Source organism: Podarcis erhardii (genome assembly GCF_964252035.2).
Source record: "Podarcis erhardii genome assembly, chromosome: 8".
Lineage (NCBI taxonomy): Eukaryota > Metazoa > Chordata > Lepidosauria > Squamata > Lacertidae > Podarcis > Podarcis erhardii.
Genome location: NC_138499.1, coordinates 78,803,512 through 78,816,010, shown reverse-complemented (window position 1 = coordinate 78,816,010; position 12,499 = coordinate 78,803,512). Strand labels below are relative to the sequence as shown.

The 12,499-nt window shown below is 43.6% G+C and overlaps 1 protein-coding gene across 8 annotated transcripts in view; it reads left to right on the top strand.

The window, feature by feature from the left end:
* TRIO (trio Rho guanine nucleotide exchange factor) overlaps window positions 1-12,499 on the top strand; it is a 268,477-nt gene that overhangs the window by 217,969 nt on the left and 38,009 nt on the right. For all 8 annotated transcript variants that reach the window (XM_081872947.1, XM_081872950.1, XM_081872949.1 and 5 more), the window contains exons 35-36: window positions 6,377-6,669; window positions 8,655-8,825. In XM_081872947.1, coding sequence (XP_081729073.1) covers window positions 6,377-6,669; window positions 8,655-8,825 — 464 coding nt within the window. The remainder of the gene's footprint in view (window positions 1-6,376; window positions 6,670-8,654; window positions 8,826-12,499) is intronic.

Below are 12,499 nucleotides of genomic sequence, written 5' to 3'. Positions count from 1 at the left end.
CTGTGGATCCATGTTTTGTAACCACGTTTTTGCACCATTGCAGCCCCAGGCAACAGTGGGTGCGTGATTTTTTTGTTGCAGGCTGTAGCCATGGACATGCTATGTGATCGGATGGTGAATTTGGGGTGACCCAATGCAAAGATCCTGAGAATCCCTGTGGATCCATGCTTTGTAACCACATTTTTGCACCATTGCAGCCCCAGGCAACAGTGGGTGCGTGATTTTTTTGTTGCAGGCTGTAGCCATGGACATGCTATGTGATCTGATGGTGAATTTGGGGTGACCCAATGCAAAGATCCTGAGGATCCATGTGGATCTATGCTTTGTAACCACATTTTAAGTGGGGAGCGAAGGAAAAACAAAGAAGGGACATGAGAGGGGTATGCAGAGAAGCAGCTGGCTAAGAATGCAGGAGAGGGATTTAACGGGAGGGAGGAAAGAAAGGCAAAAGTTTCCCCCCACCCAAGCCAGCCATCTCTCTCTCTCTCTCTCTCTCTCTCTCTCTCTCTCTCTCCCTCCCTCCCTCCCTCCCTCCCTCCCTCCTTCCCTCTCTCTCCCTCCCCCCTCTCTCTCCCTCCCCCTCCCCCCCTCTCTCTCTCCCTTCCCCCCTCTCTCTCCCTCTCCCCCAGCAGCACAGAGAGGAATTCCCCTCTGCTTGCCTGGAGGGGAGGGGCTTTCCCTGCTCTTTGTTCCGTTTCAGCAAACACAGCAACGAAACAGAGGAGGGTGGGCAGTAAGACCCTGAGGCAGAATGCAGGAAAGCAGCCACTTCCTCTTTTCAGGTTTCGCTTCTCCGTGCAGCGCTGGGATTTGATTTTTTGCCTGATTTTTGCCTGATTTTTCGGCTCCAGGGACCACACATTCGCTCTATAACACGCACAGACATTTCCCCTTCCTTTTTAGGAGAAAAAATCTGCGTGTTATAGAGGGGAAAAATACGGTAGATCACAGTCTCTTGAAAGTTGGCCACCCCTGATCTAAAATATTTGGAGGGCACCAGATTGGGTTTTTAGCTGTCAGATCTGTTCATTCACCATATTTTAAGTGTCAATAAGAACCGTCCACTGAAAATGTGTAGCAAAAATGTTACACGATGGGAAATGAGCATCAAACGGCTATGCTAGTTGAGGAAACAATATTGGTTATGACTCTTGGTTGTGTTTAGTCACAATAGCAAACCAGGATTTGCTTTGTGTAATGTGTGAAATGGCCCTTCCTTGTTGTTGCACCTTCCCCGTCCATTTGCCAGTTTCAGTTATCCTTCCGTGGCCATTGACATGTGGAGTGCTCCATGCTTCTTATGTCGATAGCGTGCTCTGTTGGCCATAAATTATGCCTTGAGGGGATACACAGCCCACTGTCTCAGTAGTAGCATATGTGTCACATCTGGCTTTTAGAAAGCATACCGTGGAGGAATTGGACCCTTCTGCTTTTATGTCTGCCTTGAGTGGAATGCTAGGTTGAAATTAAGGTCCCTTTGGGGGGGGAAAGAAGCTTGTATCCTTGGGCTTTTGTTGAACCTTATAACATAATATTTTCCTTGCTTGGAGGACCATACCAAAGATCCACTTAGCACAACAGTTGTATCCTTTCTAACACGCCTGAGAAACATTTAAGCTGGACTTGACTATCTCTTGTTTGACCTCAGCATCTGGTACTCGGAGGTACAGTATATCTGCAAATCAATTTAGCCACCTTTGCTAATAGCCATGGATATGTTAGATTTCATGTTAGCTTTCGATCAGTCTTTAGTGTCCTTTTCTTCACATAAGTAGGCTGGAAATTATGATAGGCCCTGGAAGGTCTAATGAAAACTGTCCATCTGTCTGCATGCGTAGGGAGCACTGCCTTGACCCTTGAGCCTTTGGAATATGTAGGGTACAGATGTGAGTAAGTTTTGCCACAACCAAGCTCCTTAAGTCAGGAGAAAAACATAGAATAAGCTTGTACTAATGAGATTCCCCAAATCATGGCGTGCCCCAATAAGAATTTTGTGCTGCTTAAATGATGGCTTGTTGCTTTATTTTATTAGATTCTTTAATTCTACTTCAAGGAAGCCACGTCAGCTTCCATACTCATTCTCATTCTCTCTCTCTCTCTCTCTCTCTCTCTCTCTCTCTCTCTCTCTCATATACTCAATTTTGTCTGCAAGGTAGGTTAGGCTAAGAGACAGTGATGTGGCCAAGACCATACAGTGAACATGAATAAGAATTCTAACCTAGGTCTCTACGCCCATCACAACACACTATTTACTACAGCACATTTTGTCATAGAATCATGGGAGTTGGAAGGGACCCTGATAATCACCTGCAATGCAGGAATATGCAGCTGTTCCACCTGGGATCGAACCTGCAACCTTGGCGCTATCAACACCTCGCTCTAACCAACTGAGCTATTCAAAAGGTGGCTGTAACCATGGGAAGGAGAGAAAATGCTGCAATGAGGTAGAGAAGCAAACACCTCCGGTGTTCAAGTCAAACCTTCAATTTAGTATTATTATGACTTGACCGGAAAAAGAGCAATTTCATATGAGTTGAGAAATGGCCTGTTTCCCATATCAACAAGAAAGGAAATGACTTCAAGTTGGACTCTTTCCAGCACTCTTTCCAACACAGTTTGACTGTGAGGGACTCGGTTGTAACCACAACGTTCATTGGTTTCCCTTCCCTACAGGTAATCTATATGCAGGACGTCTTGTGTGCTTAATCACACACAGACACACACACACGAATTTTCAAAGCACTTTATATATGCTGTCTGTAATTTCTGCTATGGTCATGTAAGGTTTGCCAGTAACATTCTGCATGTCACAGATGGGGGCCTGAGAATATGCTAGATGCTTTTTGTGAACTATAATAGCTATATTACTATGCAAGAACATACAGGTGGGCTTGATTGACAGCAGGGCAGGCAAGTGGAACATGCCCTTGGGGAACTAATTTGATGTTGAATTGTAATATTTCCAAACAGGTTAACCTGTGGCCAGTTCCCCGACCTAGTTTTGGAGGGAAAATAAAGGAAAAACATTTTTCCTTTATTTGCCCCCCCAAAAAACTAGGTGCGTCCTATGGGACGAAAAATACAGTATCTTCAGAGCCCAGCCCATGACACCTTTGGTAAAGGCTGTTCTCCAACTGGTGCTCTCGCAAGCGTTTCCCAGTTGTCGGTGCTTAGACTACATTTTTTAAGATTTGCCTTGAGAGAGAGTTTTTAAACCACTTTTGCTGACCACCAGCATTACACTTTCCATTTTTAAGTTCGGAATAGAGTAGTTGCTTTGGAAGACAATCTTCAGGCATCCGCACAACATGGCCAGTCCAGCGAACCCAAGTTGAATACCACCTGAGGAGTTTTGTACATTATGCTGGAAATAGCAAACAGAGGAAAGGGAGAGAGAATGTGCTTTTGCATAGGTAGATTTAGAAAGCAGGTATTTCATCTCTGGACACCAAATTGTCTATCCCAGTATTGATCCTAAGTGGACATACAGTCGAGCATAATTGTGTAGTAGCAAGCGTTAGCTCTACCCTATATGAAGCGCACATTCAGTTAAAGAAAGGGGCACTTGGATGTGTGTTTTGTTTGGCAGAGGAAAATTAAATATATCTGTTTCATGGGAGGAAATGGGGTTTTTGTTGCCTCTGGCCGCGTCTTAAATATTATTAAGTTGTCTGGAGCTCAACAGGAAAATCTGAGGCAGATGCCTTTCTTTCACCAAACAACAGGGCATGATTAAGGAGATTTTACACACATACAGTGAGCCTGCAACTTTAGTGCATTTAACTTCTACGCATTCACATTTACGCGCATGGCAAAAAACTAGAAAGGGTGTAGGATTCCCGGAAAAATGACTTTGGCAATTCCACCCACCATTGAACCCAATTGGTTTTGACTATATGTGATTTTGGCTTTAGGAGCGATTCCTTGAACGTTACCCACATAAATTGTCATACAGATAAACAAGGTCGGATTCCTTGGCTTTGGGTTTAGAATGAGTACTTGGCTGTAAAATTTTGATTTCCATCTCTTGTTCTAGCTTAACTATTCTGCTTTCGCTTCAGTTCCTTTGTTTTGTTTTATTAAATGGACTTTGCCTAAACTCCGACCTCCATTAGCAGAGGTACATATAGAGCTGTACTTCGAGCTTTTGGAGAATGTAGTAAATTATCCCTTGGAGGGTTTGTGGCTAGTCTAAACAAAAGTGCACCCTTGAGATATTTGATAAAAGCGAGTTCCAAAGGCTCATCTGGTGTCTGTATTTATGATTAGTTTTATGAACTTGGACAATACCCTTGACTAGCCTTGGAGAAATGTGAGTTACATTCATAGACTTAACAAGTGGGATAAATATTTATCATCTTGTTAATGGAAGATCTGGGAGACTAGTGGGTGGACATCTTCTTAAAAATTCACAGGACATTAAAATGGATGCAGACGCAGTAACTAATCAGTTTCTTAGCAAGTTTTATATAATAACTGAGGGGCATTTTTTTTACAATATAATCTAACACCACTATCCACACACCCACACATGCAAAAAAAAGAGATAATTCCCTCAAACAGTATTAGGACTCTATGTGCTAAATTGCTCCCTGCTGACATCCCTTTGACATGTGAAGATGTCTTAGTCCAGGCCTTTAGGCAGAGATGAAGTTTGGACCTGAAGGGATATTACAGGTTTTTGTCCACCCACTGCTTTTTAGACTGTTTTTGAGGTTTTATGTCTGTGTAATGTTCTATATGTTTTACTTCAGAGTTATTGGTTTTGTGTTTTTTTGTTTTTGTTTTTGTTTTTTTGCTACGTGCACCACGGCCTAGAATGGTGAGGGCAAAATTAATACGGCAATGAATAAAAACTCATAGAAGGCGAAATTGGCGCGCAATTCAGTTCCGTAGGAAAGGGAGCTCCCCCCCTCCTTGCAGCTTCTGCCCCTTATGAATGTGGAGATAAGGGCTGCATAGTTTATAATTTCAGAATAATTGTGAAAGTGTAAAACGAATTGTGTAAGATAAGTTATGCAGTTGTGCTCAGTTTGCCCAGGTTGTGTGAGTCCTGAGTACAGAATTTTAATTGTTGAGTGCAGAATACACAAAGCAGCAGCAATTTTGTGCCTGATGTGGAAGTGACAGGTATAAAAAGCTAGGCTAGAACTTGTCTTCCTCATCTGGTAATCGGATCCAGGGAAGTTTTTGTGGTTTTGCAGGGAAGGGTTTAATAGAGAGGCATTCAGTCGCATGAGTCCCAACCAGCAGTCTAACATAATGCAACCCAGGCCTGGGTTAACAACCCCAGTAATGAGGAGGCCTAAAATAAGGTAGTGTTTTTATCCCTGTAACTTGTAATTCAGATACTAGGCATTTTGGGGGTTGGTTGCACACCTGTCCCAATCCAGTGTACAGCATTATTTTCACCCCATGTAGAATACAGTGGTACCTGAAACCGTTCTTAACCTGAGGTACCACTTTAGATAATGGGGCGTCCCGCTGCCGCCGCACCACCGCCGTGCGATTTCTGTTCTCATCCTGAGGTAAAGTTCTTAACCCGAGGTACTATTTCCGGTCTGTAACCCAAAGTGTTTGTAACCCAAGGTGTTTGTAACCTGAGGTACCACTGTACACTTAAGTTTACATACCAATATTCATTGAAAATCAGGCACGATTGTCAAATACTAAGGCAAAGCATATATAAACTAAATTATGTGTCTGGGCAGCCTTGTTGAAACAAACAAAGAAGGGTTTTAGCAGGAATCTAAAAAGCATAGGGTGAGAGCCTGCCTGATGCTAGAATTAGAAAAGAACTGTGCAAAAGGAAAAGGAGAAATATAGCTTGCATTTTTTGTGGGGCGGAGGGGAGAGAAACTTGGCTAATCAATATCAGCTACTAGTAATGCCGGTTTATATGCATGTGCTGTTACAGCACGGTTCCGGGTTGTGCTTGGGTGGAGTTCATGTCACAATATTACCACCTCCAGCCACTCAGGCTGGGTCAATGTTGTACAGAGTCCCCACACTGACATTATATCTACCTGGGAGCCAGCAGTACTGGCGTGGAAACACACCCCCCCTTGCAATCCAGCTGGCTCACATGGTTGCCGCAGGGAACCCTCCGTACAACAGCTGACATGTCATAGTGCCTATAACTGAGTCTTGTGTCTGATCCATGCATACAACGGCAAGTGACAATATGGTGTTCCGCAATGACCAAGGTTGAGTTCACGCCAGTTTCCTTGCATTTGGATAAATTCCAGAAAGCGGCTTCGACGTTGCAGTTGTTACCCGTGGCTCTCGCCATTCCTCACATGAAGTCAAGTCTACCCAACGGGCGTGGGTGCTGAAAGATCTTCCATTGATCATTCCATTCCCTTCTCTGTTTCAGATTCTCTTTCCGTTTCCAGCAATGATGCCAGCCCTCCTGCGTCGGTAACATCGCTCCAGCCCCATATGATTGGGGCACAGAGTTCTCCAGGTCCAAAGCGCCCGGGTAACACCCTGAGGAAATGGCTCACCAGCCCAGTGAGGCGACTTAGCAGCGGAAAGGCAGATGGGCATGTCAAGAAACTGGCCCACAAGCATAAGAAGAGAGGCGAAGTTCGCAAAAGCGCTGATACTGGCTCTCAGAAGGACTCCGATGATAGTGCTGCTACACCACAAGATGAAACTATTGAAGAGGTGTGTGTTTTCCAAGTTTTTCTTTGAATATTATATAGGTACACTCAGTTGAAATAGGAGTGTTGATTCAGGTATTATTATTTTTTGGCCCTACCTACAGCATCCTGGTAGGGACGCGGGTGGCGCTGTGGGTTAAACCACAGAGCCTAGGACTTGCCGATCAGAAGGTCCGCGCTTCAAATCCCCACGACGGGGTGGGCTCCCGTTGCTTGGTCCCAGCTCCTGCCAACCTGGCAGTTCGAAAGCATGTCAAAGTACAAGTAGATAAATAGGTACCGCTCTGGTGGGAAGGTAAACAGCGTTTCCGTGTGCTGCTCTGGTTTGCCAGAAGTGGCTTAGTCATACTGGCCACATGACCTGGAAGCTGTACGCCAGCTCGCTTGGCCAATAAAGCGAGATGAGCGCCGCAACCCCAGAGTCGGTCACGACTGGACCTAATGGTCAGGGGTCCCTTTACCTTTACCTTACAGCATCCTGGTACTTTTTGTTTTGTTCTTGGACACACTGGCCACACTGGGAGAAGCACCACTGCCTGGGTCTGTTGTTGTTGTTTTTTTATGACCAGAGAGATACTTCCTTGTTTTCCGTGGCTGCCAGAATCCTTAACAAACAGTTTGTTTTCTAAGTCTTCCATGGCACTCTTCCATAAACAGCCACATCTGGTTGTTTCCATTCCTCAAAATGTGTTGCCTCATTTCTCTTCACTATGTTTCACTGCAAAGAGAGGGAATCTCATGGGACATCTTGACTATTCAGAAACATCTATGCTTTGTGATTGCCGTCCTGATCTATACTATGTGATACATTGCACTCTGATCCTGCAGAGTTAAATCAGACAGTTGTAAAAAAATAACTGTTAACTAACATTAGCTAACAGTTTAAGTACCAGCAAGATATGATCTCTGATTGAGGTTTACTATACGTGTTTTAGCCCCTTCTCCCTTAGTAGTTTTAACATGGAAGCACGAGCCCAATTTTGCTATATTGAAAAGACATACTTGCATGTGTCTGTAGTGTACTTTCAGTACACAGACGTGACCATTCTGGCCCAATTCAGACATACTGATCCCAGTTTGATGACCCAAGACCTGTGAAACTGGGGTCAAGGTTTGTGCTCAAACACCCTCCTTGCCCCCTTCCCTCATGCTCCCAGCTTGAGCAAAGTTATCTGTTTCTTAAGCCCAGCTTCGGCTGGGGAGGGCGGGATATAAAAAAAAAAAATTATTATTATTAAAACGCAGTGTCCCACGATTCCAAAAAAGGTACCTGTTTTAATGGCTTCCTATAAACCAGGCTGAGGTCAAGAATTCTAGGGAGCAGGTGTTTGCTCTAGTATGAAATAATCAAAATTTGAAAATACAGTGGGTTTGTTTTAAAGTGGAAGCTTAAATTCTCCAGGGAGGGGAAGGAGGGTGTGAGCCCAGGATTCGCCATGGCTTCTTCCATAACACATAAACTGTGGGTTATTTGCTTGTCTGAGCTAGGACATAGTCAAGCCCACTCGATTTTGAACCAACATTGGGTTGTTCTTTTAAGGACATCAAACCCCTCTTCATAATCCAAATTCAGTAACAGAGTGAACTTCCATTCTATTTTGTATGATGGGCTTCCAGTTAAAATTCTCATTTGTTATCAGTACTGCTGCCTTTACAAGTTTTACTGTCAATTGACATGTTTCTTAAAAGCACATTTTGGGGAGGCTTGTCTTCTTCCACCAGAAGGTTAAAATGAGCTGAACTCTCCCAAAGGATATATGAATAGTGATGGGGTCTATAGAGTGCTCTCGGGTTTGATAATTTTCATGCCATATTAGAGAGGGAGATGAGACCAGTTTTTCACAGAGTGTAAGAGACTGGGCTGTGTACCAGAAATTCTGACCTTCAAACATTGTAAGACTGCTGTAAGAAGATGAGGCTCTATGAAGTATTTTCCATATTCTGAAACACTATATAAATGCTTAAGTACTGTTAACGTTGCATTTGTAGAGAGGGCGTAATGAGGGTTTGAGCAGTGGCACGCTCTCCAAATCATCCTCGTCAGGCATGCAGAGTTGTGGAGAGGAGGAAGGTGAAGAAGGGGCTGATGCTGTTCCACTTCCCCCTCCAATGGCAATCCAGCAACACAGTCTACTCCAGCCAGATTCGCAGGATGACAAGGTAAATAAATGAAAGGAGGGAGATCCCGTGGCAGAATGGTTTGACTGAAATGATTTGTGTTTGGTAATCAAAGCTGTTCGATGTGCAGTGTCTCATGTCAAACCCGAACATTTTGCAGAGCAGTATGGGCTCCCTGTGAACAGACCAGGAAGAGAGTAGTAGGTGGTTCATATCCAGAAGCCTGTGTGGTGGTGGTAGTGGTAATAAAATCCCTGCGCCACAAAAGTTTGAAGTCTACACAGTTAAAAACAATAAAACAGCAAGCCAGACCCACAGCACAGAGTAGAGCAACCTCACTCCAGTTTCTCAAAGGCCTCCCTGAAGAGGAACATTGTCATTGATCTTCTGAAGGCCTGGGGAAAGAGTTGGTTGGGTGTGCCTCCCTAGACCTTCAGAACATCATCCTGCCTAGCTGTTCTCATTCCTGCATCTCGCCCCTCCATCACTGTGGCATGCTGAAGTTCCTTCCATCTTTTTGGATGTTTGTCTGCCTTTGTCCTTCGTTCATCTCAAATTGGAAGGCTTTGTCAGCGCAAAGTTTTGCTAAGCAACCTGATTCTTCACATGTTGCATTTCACTCGACGTTCTGCTGCTTTCAGGCTTATCGTTTGAATTTTTAAAAAACACACCCACTCGGCATAATTTTTTGCCTTCTGACATAAACAAAAATTTATGATTCACACCTAACTTTTCGAAAATACAGATTTTGTTGTTGTGTATATAGTTTTCTCATGGACTTAGTTCTGCACCAAATACTTATTTTCCAAATGCACTTTTGAAAAACCAGTGACTTTGCTTTTTAATATTTTCCTCTTCCTTTTTTTGAGGGGCGGGGTATTTTTTTATGTGAGATTATGGCTACGTTTTCTTGGCAACAAGCCACCATTTTGGGCAAAGCAGATGTTTTCAGCATTTGGGGGTTTCCTACCCCCCCTTCCACACCCTTGTGGTTTTCTTGAGGATCTTAATCATTGTTAAGGTAACCACATCCTGACTAGCAGTGGGAATTTCCTGCATGCTCAGTAAAATTGACTCCCACAGTGTATAAAAGCATGGTAGAACCCAAAGTGAAATGTTCCTAAAGATGGACAGGAAGACCCCAAATTCCTCCTGTCCTTAGAATAAGTTTGATTCTTTTGCACATTAAACATTTGAGCCCCTACCCAGATGCTATCACAGGGCTCCAGCCAACAGAAGGAGCCCTACCTGGGCCAGAGCTTTCTCCATTCAGTGAGTTGAGGAATGTCGTGTCACAGCTGCTGCTAAGAACTTCCATAGCATTGGAGGCCGTGCTTCTTTTGGCTGAGATGCTAGCTCTCGTGCTAAATGTAAATCACCTAAAATTATTTTGTCACCCTTGGGAAGGATTTTGCTTCTGTTTCTCATCTCTGTGCATGGGGAAGTCTGGAACAGGTCTTTAAGGTTCATGTGCTTCCATCTAGACCCTTGCTCTCCTCACCATTTGTATTGTCTGGTGGTTTTAAAATAGGAAGTGTTAGAGGAGATCTGGAATACAGTGGTACCTCGGTTTTCGAACGTAATCCGTTCCGGAAGACCGTTTAACTTCTGAAATGTTCGAAAACTGAAGAATTTACTTTTGGAAGCATTTACTTACAGAAAGCTCAATACGTTCAACTTCGAAAAAATGTTCGAAAACCAAAGCAGTTACTTCTGGGTTTTCTGCGTTCGAAAACGGAAACATTCAATTTCCGAGATGTTCGAAAACTGAGGTACCACTGTATTAGAAACACAGGAGCTTCTGTCTTTTTTGGAGCCATGTTCTGTATGCTGTGAGAGGACTGGGGAAGAATATGCATGAGCCAGAGACGTTGTCTCAGTCTCGCCATACATAGCAGTGTGAAGAGGGAAGCAACAGTCCTAAAGGTCTGGAAAGTAATTTGACAAACCATTAAAAGTTAATTTCCACCCATTCCTCCACATTTCTCCATTCTGAGTCCCGTGTGTCATATAAACTTGACACTGCTAGAGGGTGCAAGTGTCAACTACTTTTTAAAGGGATTTTTTTTTCTCACAGGACTTCTCTGTGCACCAGTACAAATGCCAGAATCAGTTGCATGCTTGTGTTTTGCTACGGGGCAAATAGGGCTTACACCTTGGCCCAGTCATTGCTCACACATTCTCTTAGAATATGGTGAGAAAAATACATGCATGACGCTTGATGGACACCATGTAAGCTTTGTGATTGGCTATCCATGTCACAGAAACGCAGAAAAAAAGCAGCATGGGGTTTGGAAATGCATTTCAAAACTTCCTTTACTTTTTTAAAAAAACTCATCTGCTTTCCTAGTTGGGTAGACTCTACTTAAATGGTTGACATACGTATAAGGCAATATTAAGAGTTCTAATCGCTGTTTATTGTGCCAAATGGCTTTTCCATTCTGTTAAAACACTTGCCCAGGCCTTTTTATGGTGCGGGAGTGGCCCAAACCTGCGTGCACACTCATATTTACACACGCAGTTATATAACAGGGTGCTCCAAACTGACACCCACACTCATGCTGACTCATAATCGTACGTGTGGTTTGTTCCCACTCAACAGAAGTCTCGCATGCCGGGTGTTGGTGTGATTGGGTGTTGATGTGAAGCACCCAGTTCATAGCTGACATCATTGCACAGAGGAGGGCTGAGGGAATCGCTCCTCCTTCGTCTAAAGTTCTGGGCAACCATCTGAACTGAGGCTAGAATCTAATGTGGGCTTTATCGTTAACCCTTCGATCGCCAGCACTGATACTGTTTTGTGACTCTTGATACCCCCACTCCTAAACACACTTCCGCCAGTCTTTTAACCTGAAATGCCATCTTTCGTAGGCCTGCTAAACAGTCGTCCGGGCTTGTTCTCTGTCTCACTGGAGCCAGAAACACAGAAAGTTCATTGAAAAGTAGCTTAGGGTAAGAGGCCGGCCTCTGTGCAATTTATTCACTGCCCCTCGTTACCCTCACAACCAAGAACTCTCGTTGTGCCATAAACCCACCTTGAATTGCTATGTCCCTAGCTAAATCGTCAGAAGCACAAATGAATCACATCCCATTCCCGCCCCCCATTTTCTCCCGTAGTGATTTAAAGGGAACTTGTGTAATTTCATCCTGATTGGATTTAACCCCCCCACCCCCCACCCCAAAAATGTGGCAAGCTCTAGTTGACGTATTCAAGCAACTAGGTTTGGCTGAGTTTTCCTCTCCCTAGGCTCAGTAATTACACTTGAAATCTTTTATTATGTACAAAAAAGCTTTTGCATTATAAATATTTTGCTCTGTTCCATTTGGAAAAAATAATACTAAATATGGGAAAAACTAGTAAAAGGTGATAAGATTACAGAGAATCTTTCTCTTTCTTTCCATGTTCAATAGGTTGACCATAAAGCATTTCCCCTATTTCCTTAATATTTTTCACCCTGACAGGGTGAAACAAAAACAAAAACATGCAGGTCTGGCAGTCACATATTTCCTTATTGCAGCTTTATTGCAAGGTCTGAGATAATAGTATAACTGTGGTAACCTGTCCAGTTCTCAGGTTCTTATCTTCTAGTTTCTTACAATGCTTAGGAATTCAACATAACCTTGCTGTTCGGACTAAAGCAACCAAGAATGTCTCTACCACAAGGATTATTTATAATTCCCACAATCTCTGGATCAGTTTTCACAACTAGGCCTAG